Here is a 14,863-nt window from a genome sequence, read left to right as displayed (position 1 = left end):
GTGAGAGGATAAATGAGACAAAAATGGATAAAACCCCCCCACCTATGGAGATCGAGCATGGTGCAGAGTGCTGGTGCAGGGGTTCTGGGGCAAAATCCCAGTGTGGCAAAGCCACTAACTCACCTCAGTCTGAGGACTGACTTGCTTCAGACATTTCACATCTTCATTTTTTTTTTTCCACTGTGGAGATACTTATCCCTAAGGGTTATTTAACATCTATATAGCACTTACTGGCTCCCTCTTCACTCCTTTGTCAAACCTATTATAAGAAACGCAGATTTTACAGATTTTATTTACTTAATAGCAAGCATAAAACTTCACAACTAACCAAATCATTTCATTTATGTTTTTTAAGTAGGCTCCAAGCTGGGCCTCATGAGCCTGAGATTAAGTCTTGAGCTAAGATGAAGAATCGGATGCTTGGAGCACCTGGGTGGCTCAGTTGGTTAAGCATCCAACTCTTGATTTCAGCTCAGGTCTTGACCGCAGGGTTGTGAGTTTGAGCCCTATGTTGGACTCCCCGTTGGGTGTGGAGCCTACTTAAAAAAAAAAATTAAAATTAAAAAAAAAAAAAGAGTCTGATGTTTAACTGACTGAGCTACCCAGCCCCCCCTCCCAAATAGTTTTGGAATGTGATTGTTCTTCATAACCTGAATATAGTTTGAGAAAGGATATCCTGGACATGCCTTCACCATGTGCACTTGGAATAGTGGCATAACCTGTTTAAGATTTAAGACTCTGGAGACTGGGGTGGCAAACTGTGCTGAGGCGTGTGACAATAGAGCAAACTCTACGTGGTTATCTCACTTACATTAAATTTTCATGACCTCAGCCAAATACATCAAAACCTTCACTGTATACACATTCATGAACAACCATATGTGGGAACGCATGTGAAAATCTCTTCCAAGTTGATTGTAGCCTTCTTGAAATGTCACTAGGAAACCTAATGGGGTGAGGGAGAAGAAGCCAGGTATTCAGATACTGTGATTTGAGTATTTCCAAATGTGAAATTGTCAGAAAGTTATTGAGTCACTGTTTCTGTCTAAATTGAAAAAATTAACTATTAGTGGCTCTGAGTGTTAAAGTGGCATTGAACCTAAGATATACTAATGTCCATAGGTAGAAAAAAACCCATTTCTATACATATAGAATGGGAAAGGTAGTGGCTACCTACTGGAACATCAGAGCACATATTTGGACTACCATCTCCAAATATGTCCAATTTAATTTAAACATTAAAGAATGAACTTCTGGGGGAACACTTAACAAAGCTGATTTAAATAAACCCCTCCATTCGGCAAATCTATCAGAGAGGTTATAGACAAAAGACAGCTTATGGATAATGCCTACTAAATAAGCCATACTTGATCAACACACCAAAAGGTAAACAGTGTAATATATAAGATATAGACAGCTTTATCTTCAGTACACTATGCAAATAATATTGGCTTAATTCAACTACTTGAAGTAATTTATTACATATAGTTTTAGCTACTTTTATGAAATATTTAAAATTTTAGAAATCTAAATATATTATTAAAATTTCCCACAAAGATCTCAGCTCAGCAATTAGGTCACACACGCTATGTTCAGTCAATTTCACTAAGTGCATGGGTCCATGCCACAGGGCAGAATGGCTCCAAGTGCACATGGTGAAGGCATGTCCAGGATATCCTTTCTCAAACTATATTCAGGTTATGAAGAACAATCACACTCCAAAACTACAGCCACAATCTACTTGCTGCTACTGCACAGAGCATGGCACATGAATGTGCAAGGGTGCTCATGCAGTGAGACTCGTGGCCCACAGCATAAAACAAAAGGGACTGGGATCATCGGCAGCCAGAGGAGCTTGCCCTGAATGTTTTAGACTGCTCTCTTTCCTACATAACTCTTTGAGGAGGGCTTCTCCCTATATCTTTACGTAAGATCTGTCCCCATTCTTTTTTTTTTCTTTAAATTTTTTATTGTTATGTTAATCACCATACATTACATCATCAGTATTTGATGTAGTGTTCCATGATTCATTGTTTGTGCATAACACCCAGTGCTCCACGCAGAACGTGCCCTCTTTAATACCCATCACCAGGCTAACCCATCCCCCCACCCCCCTCCCCTCTAGAACCCTCAGTTAGTTTTTCAGAGTCCATCATCTCTCATGGTTCTTCTCCTCCTCCGATTTACCCCCCTTCATTCTTCCCCTCCTGCTTTTTTTTTCCTTAACATATATTGCATTATTTGTTTCAGAGGTACAGATCTGTGATTCAACAGTCTTGCACAATTCACAGTGCTCACCATAGCACATACCCTCCCCAATGTCTATCACCCAGCCACCTGGGTGGCTCCCTCCCACCCCCCACCACTCCAGCAACCCTCGGTTTGTTTCCTGAGATTAAGAATTCCTCGTATCAGCGAGGTCATAGGATACATGTCTTTCTCTGATTGACTTATTTCACTCAGCATAACACCCTCCAGTTCCATCCACATCATTGCACATGGCAAGATCTCATTCCTTTTGATGGCTGCATAATATTCCATTGTGTATATGTACCACATCTTCTTTATCCATTCAACTGTCGATGGACATCTTGGCTCTTTCCACAGTTTGGCTATTGTTGTCCCCATTCTTTAAGTAGGACAATTCTAGTCCAGTTAAAGTAGAAATTGAATTATTTCACAATTAACACCTTGTATTCCCCAAATGGTGCACATGGCTTGTGTTCTTCATCAAGGTTTTAAAAATTGATGGTAAGTAGGGCACCTGGGTGGCTCAGTTGGTTAAGCGACTGCCTTCGGCTTAGGTCATGATCATGGAGTCCAGGATTGAGTCCCGCATCAGGCTCCCTGCTCAGCAGGGAGTCTCCTTCTCCCTCTGACCCTCCCCTGTCTCATGTGCTCGCTCTCTCTCTCTCATTCTCTCTCTCAAATAAATAAAATCTTTAAAAAAATTGATGGTAAGTAAAGACAAGATACAGATTAGTTTCCATTTTTATTAAAGTTGTGTGTGTGTGTGTGTGTGTGTGTTTTACTAAGGAATACATTACACTAAGAGTTCAATAACACAAATAAAGGTTAGTTCTTAAATCTTCTATTTACCAAAAATGTAAACATAAAAGAAAATAATTCATCACTTCCTTCCCTATCCTGACTGAATGTATCAACAAAAAAAAGGAAGAAGGAGAAGGAGAAGAAAGAAGAAGAAAGAAGAAGGAGAAAAAGAAAGAAGAAAGAAGTCCTCATCCTTTCAGGTAAGTTCTTTCTTCAGAATGAGTAGCACAGACTTTAATATATTCGTCCTCCAGGGCTGCAAGGACATGGCATGAATGACTATTGCCCACTATGAAATGGGTCTGTGGAGCTATGACTAAAGTCCACCCCCTTTACCAGGATGGCTCAAATGCCCTCAGGGATGGCTCTTCTCTCTCCAGTCCAAGGACATGGACAGTGCCACGGCACTGAGCACAAGACACTGTGATGAACATGATGTGCAAGCTGGCATACTCGAGGGCACAGATCAGAGCCAGCAGTGACCTACCGAGTCTGAATGAGGGTTAGTCATAGAATATTAGAGGTAAAAGAATCTGAGAGAGCAGCTAGTTATAGTCATTTTACAGTTGCTATTCTAATATTGAGCAGAATATTGATAAAATTTTATGGAATACTCAAGATATGTTTATTTATGTATCTTCCTAAAGCCATTTAAACTTCACTAATTTATGTTTCATCTTCAAATACTGATAAACTCTAAGCCAACATACTAGGCTGAAACTAATTTCAAGCATAATTTATAACATTTTAAGAATGTCTATTTGTTCTTAACAAAAATAAATATCCTTGAGAAGTAAGTAAGGGAAAAGGATGTTCTTCAGGAGAATATTAGACAGGTCTACCTTAAGACTACCTAACAGCTTGCCAGTTTCTTTAAAGCTGTCAGCTCAAGTCTGCTGACATGGCTTTTGCTGCCTTCCTGTAAATTCTGTTCTTGAAAACCTGAGAGACAAATTCACTTGTTATTTTTGACAATTGGGACCTTAATACTATCAAAATGAACCTAAATCTGAACTGAAAACTGAGGTAGTCTAGTTCGTTTTTATATGCACTCCACACTTTTCGAGTCAGAAAGAGACTCCAGTCTACTGTCCCCAAATCGGCTACTCCTTATTCTCCTTCCGTGCCCTACCTCATTTCCACCATGGCTGCAGTCTGGTTTTGTTAACATAAAAGGCATCCTACCACAGGAGGCCATTTCGAATTCTTCATTTCAAAGCTGAATTCTAGCCCACGAATTCTGCACCGAAATTTCAGATTTTAAGTCTGCTTTTAGAATATGGTCATATTCTAAGTGACTCAAATGTTCCTCTTAACATTTCTTACAGGTTCAGTGTGGCCTTCTAAGTCTTCACGGAGTACACTGGGAAGAATAAGTGATAAGCAACCACTCTCAAGACTTGTTGAAGAGGAAGGAAGACACTAGAGCTGTTAGTTACCCTCAGAGACTCAAGATTTCTTAGCTTCATACCTTATCAAGTTCCTTATTTGTGCAGAGAAAACACTAAGGTATCAGATTCCAAGCTTAATAAATATACATAGAAAAAATGTCATCTATAATATTTTCTCCAGAAAGTCATTAGTGCAAATATAATTATATCAATAAAAAACAAAGCAAAAATATATTTCAAGTATAAAAAGCACCATGCTTGGAAACAATACTACCTAAATGGCATTACTGCACAACAGTCAAAATATAATTGAACCTACCACTGTGAATCTCAAATATATTATCCATCATATTTTTGGTGAAATTCTTTATACAACTTTGCAGGATGATTCATAATCACAGTTGATATGTAAGTTTAGAGTTTTATAATCTTCTTTAAAAATATACTCTATACTTTTCCCTTTTAAAGTAATGTGTGACAAAGGCAGAAAACTGAGCACTGGCCTGACACCATTACTATTAACTTCTCTTTAGCTGAAGTCGGCTATGCTAGAGACCCCCACTTTCTTTACAATGACAAATACCTCCAATTTAAAATTGCATGCAAATACATATTTAAAATTTATGCATTAGAAAAAGGTGACTTTCCTCTATGCTGGGGTTGCGGTTTGGCTCCAATACCAAATAGTCAGTTGGAATTACTTTTTAATAATTATACTGCTTGCTCACTTAGCATCATCTCTTAATTGGAGTGCTCAATAACTATATGCTGAATTAAAAGGTGAATGAATGAATGAATGAATGAATGAATGAATGAAAAAATCTTGTCCAGGAGTTATGTTTATAATGCCACAGGACTTCATTAGCTTTAGAGAGAATAACTGGGCATTACTCATCATTAAAAAATTTCAAATTGGAATTACTAAGAGGGGGTGATAAGCTCTAGTACCGGAGGAGAATTGCTTCTGAGGATGAGAATCTATGTGGTAACAGGAGAAGTGTCAAAAGCAGGAAGCAAAACATATCACCTCCTTTTATAGTTTGTTTCTGTTTTGTTTCGTTTTGTTTTTTGTCTGTTCCTTGGTCTGTGGTTTCTCTAGATAGTAGGTAGGGACAGTGGGAATCTCGTTCATCCATTCATATGTGTTACTAATTAGATGAGGCAGCTGGCTACCTTAAGAGAGTCATAGTTACTCCTGACATTTACTTGTGCTTCATTGAACTTCTTCACTTTGACATTGAGACCACTGGGCAGAAATCACATTGCGTCAAGAACATCACCTTCTTTTAAAGCACAGGCAATCTTCTGACTTCTGTGGACTGAGGCTTATATTGTGGGTAAAGGGAGTCCTACTGAATAGGCCCTACACCAAACCTACACTTTGCTATTAGTAAACAATTCAGACCACCTTGTTTTCACTTATATTTTTCTTCTTATATATAATTTTCAGATAGTAGAAACTCTTCTGTAACAATGTCTTAGCCCACTTGAAAATAACTGCATATCTCTCTACGCAGTACCATAATTTCTTTTTATCTTCATTGGTCAAAAAAGAATAGTTCTATTTTTGTTGGGTTACAGTTGTCAAAATTATTATCTGAAAAACATACAATTATGTTTTCTTCTGTTGCATGCCTTCAATGTTTTTACAGGGCAGAGTATTTTTCTCTGTGTCCACAGTTTTTCAAGTCATCATTAAACTACTGGAGATACAACTGGAAGGGCTACCAACATGTAATCGTTCAGTAGTAAACTGCCACACAGCTGGTTTGAAAAAGGCAAGCATGGTTAAATCATAAGATTTAGCAAAACATAATAAAAAAAAAACTTTTAGAACAATGAGAACAATGATTTAAGTATACCAGGCACAGCCATTAAATTCAATAAAGATATAATAGTGATATAGAAACCCAATTACTATCTGTAAGTCAAAGGACAATTTATACTTTTGAGGACGAGATCCACAATTTATAATCTTGTAATAGCCATTTTTAAAAATTACTGCAGTACTGATGAACTTTCCCATCATTTTAGGTTAATGAAAATGCTGGGGTATGTAATCACTCTGAAAATTTCACCAATTATCCCATTTTCAAAGGCAAACTTCAGGCAGGTTATATATCCTGACAAATAAAGATGTGGTGACTTAGAATTCCTTCTCCTCCTCCAAGCTCTGAGGCTATTGGGCTGCTGCTGAAGAGCAACTGCTGTGAAGTTCTGCTTCAAGGTCTGATTGTGGTCAACGCTTCCAACCCAAAGTCAGGAATGACACTTCTGCCATCTGCCCCGGCTGGCACTCTCCCAGATTTTGTGCTTTGTTCAGAGGAACGTGACACAAAGGAATGTCTTGAGAATTCACTTTTCCATTTCTAGTGCCATACACACAGAAGAAATCCAGCCAGCAGAGGAAATAGATTGCCTAGCAGAAGCCAGAGGGTGACCACCAGGCTAGAGGAACGGGAACAGAGATCTAGGATTGAAAACAAAAAATTGACTTTCTGAAGACATTTCTGGAATAAATCATAGCAACTAAAACTGACAGATGAGTAGAGGTGACTATTAAAAGATGAACAAGGACCACCCTGGAGAGCAAAATCAAGAATAACTTCCTGAGACCTAGATATGCAAAGTCATTTTTATACATTTATGGAAAAAGAACAAAATATTTTATGCAGGAAGAAAAGATGATGTACCCACCATACTGAGGTTAAAAGCAGCACCCCAAAAAAGAAAGAAGTGTCTTCAGGAAGCATCCCAACAAAGCTAAAGATGCTACACAGGAAAGTAAATTAATATATTGGCTATTCTAACATGGGATGCAGGACCTTCTTCCTCTCTTCTTCCTTGTCCTTTTTAAGTAGGGTAACCTATAATTTATCATCCCAAATCAGGGCATTTTGAGACAAGTGTTGCAATAAATTTCCCAAGATGGAGCCACTCGTGCCTGTGGTGCCATGACAGCAAACTGAAAATTAGATAACTTTTGTGTTCCTCTGCTTGACCAGAAACACAGTATAACTAGTAAACTAATCTTCAACTGCCAAGCCAACTCTGGGACTTGTACTTATTTCCTTTTTCCTTGATCTTTCTATTTTTTTTTAAGATTTTATTTATTTGACAGATAGAGACATAGAAGAGACGGAACACAAGCAGGGGGAGTGGGAGAGGGAGAAGGCTTCCCGCCAAGCTGGGAGCCCGCTGCGGGGCTCGATCCCAGGACCCTGGGACCACGACCTGAGCGGAAGGCAGACACTTAACAACTGAGCCAACCAGGCGCCCCTTCCTTGATCTTTCTAAATAAGGTCAGCTATGCCAGCCCAGCCAATCAACTTAACCTGAGTATTTCTTCCTTGTTCCCTGCCTGCAGTCCTTTTCCCTTATTTTGCAGTTCTTTGTACTCTTGAGATGGAGACTGCCTGCTTTATGAAGTGTGGAATAAAATTTCCTTAGATCAACTAATTTGTTCTTTTTGATTAACACAAGGGAATGCTATTAAGAATTATACCAAGACCACAGTATATGGACTGTCCCAGGTAAACCAGGACATGTGGTCCCTGATCTCTAAATATCTGCCCATCTATCCATATAACCCCAGGCAGATATGGAAATGGCAGAAGAGGGGCGCCTGGGTGGCTCAGTCTATTGAGCATCTGTCTTGAGCTCAGGTCATGATCTCAGGATCCTGGGATCCAGTCCTGAGTCGGGCTCCTACCTCAGAGGGGAGCCTGCTTCTCCCTCCACCTGCTTGTGTTCTCTCTCTCTCTGTCAGATACATAAATAAAATCTAAAAAAAAAAAAAAAAAAAGGAAATGGCAGAAGATTCTACGGGCTTTGGGAACTAGGAATATATTTTAATTTAGCCATGAGTTGTTCTCAGGGCTAAAATGCCTTCTCAAAACAATTCTCAGAATAGAAAACATTTTTATTGCAGTCAAGAGACCAGGTCAACCTGACTTTATTTTAGAATGAGTTGTCCTTTCTAATATTTTGATCAATAAAGAACCAACAAAGCTTCAAGTCTGACTTGCTTAAAAGTAAGAAAAATAGGACTGGTCTTCAGCTATAGGATGAACAGAATGATAATGTCAAGGCACTGGAGCTTGTACTTCTGAGCACTATGCAATGTGGAACAAGTATTTAAAAAAAATTATTTTTTAAAAATACTTGTGGCTGTAAGCCAGGTAAACCATGGGGAACTTCTATTCTTCCTCAATGGAATCATGCTGGTATTTGTTAAATCTTAAAAAAAAAAAAAATCCCACTTAGCTAAGAATGGTTCTTCTCAAAGTGTAGTCCTTGTGTCAACAGTATCAGCATCACCTGGGAACTTGTTAAAAATGCAAATTCTCAGGCTCCGACCCAGATCTTCTGAACCCAAAACTCTGGATTTTAACATGATTCTGAGGTATAAAGTTTGAGAACTTTTGATCTAGGACTGCAATATCTAATATGGCAGCCACAGCTATATGTGCTATTTATTTTATTTATTTTTTTAAAAGATTTATTTATTTGAGAGAGCGAGAATGAGAGAGAGAGTACATGAGAGGAGGGAGGGTTAGAGGGAGAAGCAGGTTCCTTGCTGAGCAGGGAGCCCGATGCGGGACTCGATCCCGGGACTCCAGGATCATGACCTGAGCCGAAGGCAGTTGCTTAACCAACTGAGGCACCCAGGCGCCCCTATATGTGCTATTTAAATCTAAATTAGTTAAAATAGTTTCGGGGTGTCTGGGTGGCTCAGTTGGTTAAGCGTCTGCCTTTGACTCAGGTCGTGATCCCGGAGTACCGGGATCAAGCCCCCCATCGGGCTCCCTGCTCAGCGGGGATCCTGCTTCTCCCTCTCCTGTTCCCCCTGCTTATGTTCTCTCTCTGTCAAATAAATAAATAAAATCTTTAAAAAATAAAATAAAATAGTTTCTCACATTAACCACATTTTACATGTTCAACAGTCATATGTGACTAATGACCATTGTACTGGATAGTGCAAACTACGGAACATTCCCATAAACCCAGAGTTGATGTGGTAGCGTGGTCTGGGCTGCATTAAGGAATAGACCCTGAAGTGACTAATAACATAGACATATCCCTTTATCTCCTGACTTTCAATTTGGCCCAAAGGAAACAGGAGAAGTACTACTGTTTGTACTAATATTTAACAAGCTATTAAAACATTAATGGCAGTTCTGGAACATTTGTTCTTCAAAAACACTGCACTTTCAGTGCTAGTACTAATTAAAACGAAAAGATTCAAAAAGAGGGTTTCAAAATGAATTAGACACAATAAGATCTGGGTTTTTATCTGAACTTCATTATTTATTAGTTCATGAATAATACATTACTTAATCTCTTTATACCTTAGTTTTCTCATGTGTAAAACAGTAATTCCTACCTCATTAGGTTTTGTGATGATTAAATGCAATGATACAGACATAAAGCACTTGGCAAAGTGTCCAGCATTCAATAAATGGAAACAAAAACAACCCCTACAATCTGAAGAGACTTGAAAGAATTCAGAAATAAATCTTTCATAGTCTCTAATGGAAACTATTTTGGGCAATATAGAACTATCTAATCACACTCTAGCATTTAGAAGTGACAACTAGAAAAAAGGAGAGAGAAAAGAAAGTCAGTTTTGCATTCTTTTTTTTTTTTTTAGGATTTTACCCACCCATTTGAGAGAGAGAGAGGAGAAGGAGAGGGGAGAGCACAAGCTGGGGGAGGGGCAGACAGAGGGAGAAGTGGGCTTCCCACTGAACAGGGAGCCCAATGAGGGGCTCCACTCCAGGACCCAGAGATCATGACCTGAGCTTAAGGTAGACGCTTAACCAACTGAGCCACCCAGGCACCCCAGAGTTTCACATTCTAAAAGAAATTACAAATGTAAGAAAAGGCTATGCAAACTAACACCTAAGAACAACAATAACAAAAATCAAAAGAATTTAGGGAGAATATCTTTTACACTTCCTCTAAATATTAGCATTTTTAATGTTTTAAAGGCATGCTTAAAAACCTAAAAAAAATACTTTCCTAAGACAGATCAGGGGTGATAATTTGTTTAATAAGGTTCATCATAGGTTAATTCTAATTATTAGTATTTATCACACAGGTACATTTAAAGCATCAAAATATTTTTACATATTTAGTGGGTCATTAAAAAGTATTAACAGAAACAAACTATTTGCCTGAAAGAAACATTTGTCATAGTTTCTGGCACATAGTTCAATAAATATTCAGTAAAGGCTAGTATGCTCAATGAACACATTAACAAATACAGTAAGTCAGGATATTTTAGAATTTCAAGTGATGTGTATGTTTAAAAAGCAATGCCTAAAATATATCTATTCTTGTAATATTTATACATTTTTCAAAATTGTAGTAGTGATTTGGTGCTCGCAACGCTCTTTTGAGCATGCTTCCTCATAGAAATGGGCAAGTTAACAGGGAAATCAATCACATTAGAGTAGCACCATATCAGAAGGGTGACTGATAAAGCAGAAGTAGGATGAGCAGAGTTTAAGGTGCAGACTGTGCAGGTGGAGGGGGCAGGTGATTTGCAATCTCTACCCCCCACCTCCTTTTAATAGATTCACTTGTCTTTGTCATGCTCCAAGGACAGGAAATAATCATCTCATAGCCCCTTAACCTGGTTTGGATTTTCTCTCATTCCTAGATATTCTTCTACTCTACTCCCAAGATTCTTACCGCTGAACTAGCTGGAATTAACTATTTCAACTCTGCTAATGGCTCAATCCTTGCTCATGTCTTGGACAATGAGATGGTGACAGATTGTCACAGTTAACTGAGATTAGGCCTGAGGATGAGAACTCCATCAGAACACCTAACTTGTGGACTATCAGCCCTCTTATTCTAACCAAAGCAATTTAATAACAGTAACAACAAAATTAAGTCATCCTACCAGCTTCATATTAAAAGTAAAAGTTAACTAAGAATATTTAACACTATTTATATTATTTACCACACCAAAAGGACCTAAGATCCTTTTTTTTTAAAGATTTTATTTATTTGTCAGAGAGAGATAGAGAGCACAAGCAGGGGGAGTGGCAGGCAGAGGGAGAAGCAAGCTCCCCGCTGAGCAGGTAGCCTGATGTGGGACTCGATCCCAGAACCCTGGGATCGTGACCTGAGCTGAAGGCAGATGCTTAACCGACTGAACCACCTAGGTGTCCCTAGGATTTTTTTTTAAGATTTTATTTATTTGAGAGAGAAACAGAAAACAAGCTGGGGGGGAGGGGCAGAGGGAGAGGGAGAAGCAGACTCCCTGCTGAGTGGGGAGCCCCACGTGGAGCTCAATCCCAGGACCCTTGGATCATGACCTGAGCAAAAGGCAGATGCCTAACCGACTGAGCCATCCAGGTGCCCCAGGACCTAAGATCTTATTCATTTCAAACAATTCATTGTGTCATTATTATTATAACTACAGAAAACAGCTGACTCCCTGAAGTTCTGCTCAGAAAAGAGTAACATAGCAGGCCTGAGATTGCCATCCTTTGAAAGTCCTGCTTGCAAGGATGGTTTAGCTGGTGTGTCTGAGAACAGGTTTCTGCCAGACTTCACCCTATTGCCAACCTTTGCGGATTCTGCTTTGTATCTCTTCACTTTAACAAATCTTAGCCATAAGTACAACTACAGGCTGAGTCCTTTGAGTCCTTGAGAATCACCAAACCTGGAGGTGGTCCCAGGCACCCGCACAAGTACCAGTCTTCTAAAACTCACACTCTACCTGACAGTTCATATCTGCAGAAAGCCCCCAGGATTTGGGAAATAAAGGAAACTAAATCTTAGAGGTGGAGAAACTGAGGTGTAAATGAATGCAGCCCTCCATTTTCAACCAGACCATGGAACAGGCAAAGGGGTTACCCAGTTCCATTTATTTTTTTTTAATTATTTTATTTATTTAAGAGAGAGAGAACAGGAGCAGGGGGGAGGGGCAGAGGCAGAGGGAGAAGCAGGCTCCCCACTGAGCAGGGAGCCCGATGCGGGACTCGACCCCAGGACCCCGGGATCATGACCTGAGCTGAAGGCAGACGCTCAACCGACTGAGCCACCCAGGGGCCCTACCCAGTTCCATCTAAAAAAATACCTCCAAATGAGAAAATGAAACAGTGCATAAGATCTTTATTCATATTCTAAAATATCAAACTGTCATAAAATCAAATAGGTCATTTAATTAAAATCTCATAGATCTTAGGTCAAAGTTTTAATTGAGAATTCATGAAATCTGCTTTTATAACGCTCAGAAATGGGTCATCAGGCTCAGTTCACACAGCTTCAGTAATGGGAAATGGCCTCTTCTCAAGGCAGTTCTTTCCATTCCTCTCCTGGACTAAGGATCAAAGGGATTTAACTGGAATTTGTCTCCCTCCCAGAACTCTGTTCTGTTGTTCTCAATTCCACTCTCTGGAGTCTCACAGAATGAGAAAAACATACGTCCGTGAAAACCACTTTGTCTTTACTAGCCCATCTTTCTATCTTGCTTTGTGCATATTTATGTGTCCTTGCACCTTTCTCTTTTTTGTGGGTACGTCAATCCCTTCTTTAAGCATCTTGTCCAGTGTCCTTCCTTTTCTTTTACCTCACCTACTCATAACACAGGCGTTCCTTGGAGATCGTGCAGGTTCAGTTCCAAACCACCAAATAGGCAAATATTGCAATAAAACAAGTCAAATGAATTTTTTTGTTTCTTGGTGCATTTAAAAGTTGTATTTACAGTGTACCGCAGTCTATTAACTGTGCAATAGTATATGTCTAAAAAAATGTACAAACCTTAATTTAAAAGTACTTTGTTGTTCAAAAATGCTAACCATCATCTGAACTTTCTGCAAGTTATAATCTTTTTTGCCAGTGGAGGGTCTTGCCTCAATGTTGATGATTGCTGACTAGTTATGGTAGTGGCTGTTGAAGGTCAGGGCTGGCTGTGGCAATTTCTTAAAATAAGACAACAATGAAGTCTGTCACATCAATTGACTCTTCCTCTCACAAATGATTTCTCTGTAGCATCTGATGCTGTTTGATAGCATTTTACCCACAGTAAAACTTCTTTCAAAATTGGAATCAATTCTCTCAAACCCTGCTGCTGCTTTATCAACTAAGTTTAATGTCATACTCTAAATCCGTTGTTGTCCTTGCAACAGTCTTCACAGCATCTGCACCAGGAGTAGTTTCTATCTCAAGAAACCACTTTCTTTGCTCATCCATAAGAAGCAACTCCTCATCCATTCAAGTTTCATCAGGAGATTGCAGCAATTCAGCCACATCTTCAGGCTCCACTTCCAGTTCTAGTTCTAGTTCTCTTGCTGTTTCCCCCACATCTGTACTCATTTCCTCTCCTGGATTCTTGGACCCTCAAAGTCATCCATGAGGGTTGGAATCAACTTCTTCAAACTCCTGTGAATGTGGGTATTCTGACTTCTTCCCATGAAACACGATTTTTTTTTAAAGATTTACTTATTTATCTATTTGAGAGAGAGTAAGAGATTGAGAAAGCACATGAGCACAGAGGGAGAGGGAGAAGCAGACTCCCCACTGAGCAGAGAGCTGGAAGCGGGGCCTGATCCCAAGACCCTGAGATTACACCTGAGCAGAAGGCAGATGCTTAACTGACTGAGCCACCCAGGCATCCCCCCCCCTTTTAAGATTTTATTTATTTGAGAGAGAAAGAGAGAGAGCATGAGAGAGAGAGAGAGAGAGCACAAGCAGGGGGGAGGGGTAGAGGGAGGAGCAGATTCCCCACTGAGCAGGGAGTCCGATGCAGAACTTGATCCCAGGATCCTGGGATCATGACCTGAGCCAAAGGCAGACACTTAACCGACTGAGCCACTCAGGCTCCTGGAACAGGAATGTTCTCAATGACATCTAGAATGGTGAATCCTTGTGAGAGGTTTTCAATTTACTTTGCTTGAATCCACCAGAGAGTCACTATCTATGGCAGCTACAGCCTTATGAAATAGAGTTCTTAAATAATAAGGCTCAAAAGTCAAAATTACTCCTTGATTTGTGGGCTGCAGAATGGATGCTGTATTAGCAGGTATGAAAACAATATGAATCTCATTGTTCATTTCTATTGGAGCTCTTGGATAACCAGATGGATTCACAATGAGCAGTAATTTTAAAAGGAATCATTTTTTTCCTGAGAAGTAAGTCTCAACGCTGGGCTTAAAATAGTAAACCATGCTGCAAACAGATAGGCTGTCATCCAGGCTTTGTTGTTCCACCTACAGAACAAAAGCAGAGTAGATTTGGTGTAATTCTTAAGGGCCCTAGGATTTTCAGGATGGTAAATGAGTACAGGTTTCAACTTCAAGTCACCAGCTGCATTAGCCCCTAACAAGAGAGTTGGCCTGCCTTTGGAAGATTTGAAACCAGATATTGACTTTTCTCTAGCTAGCTCAATGGCATCTTCCAAC

General features: G+C 39.5%; 1 protein-coding gene across 6 annotated transcripts in view; it reads right to left on the bottom strand.

Annotated features, from left to right (window-relative positions):
* Window positions 1–14,863, bottom strand: part of LMLN (leishmanolysin like peptidase) — a 115,803-nt gene that overhangs the window by 36,588 nt on the left and 64,352 nt on the right. For 3 of the 6 annotated variants that reach the window (XM_027586815.2, XM_027586818.2, XM_027586819.2), the window contains one exon: window positions 2,990–6,912. The exons of 1 other annotated variant lie outside the window; for it this stretch is intronic. In XM_027586815.2, coding sequence (XP_027442616.1) covers window positions 6,812–6,912 — 101 coding nt within the window. In that variant the 3' untranslated portion in view covers window positions 2,990–6,811. Of the gene's footprint in view, window positions 1–2,989; window positions 6,913–14,266; window positions 14,672–14,863 lie in introns of those variants that run through there. 2 more of the 6 variants (XM_027586820.2, XM_027586817.1) reach the window with 2 other exon arrangements.

This window comes from Zalophus californianus, chromosome 1 (assembly GCF_009762305.2).
Source record: "Zalophus californianus isolate mZalCal1 chromosome 1, mZalCal1.pri.v2, whole genome shotgun sequence".
NCBI classification, from domain to species: Eukaryota; Metazoa; Chordata; class Mammalia; order Carnivora; family Otariidae; genus Zalophus; species Zalophus californianus.
Note: the sequence above shows the minus strand (reverse complement) of the source record. Positions and strands in the feature narration are given on the sequence as shown.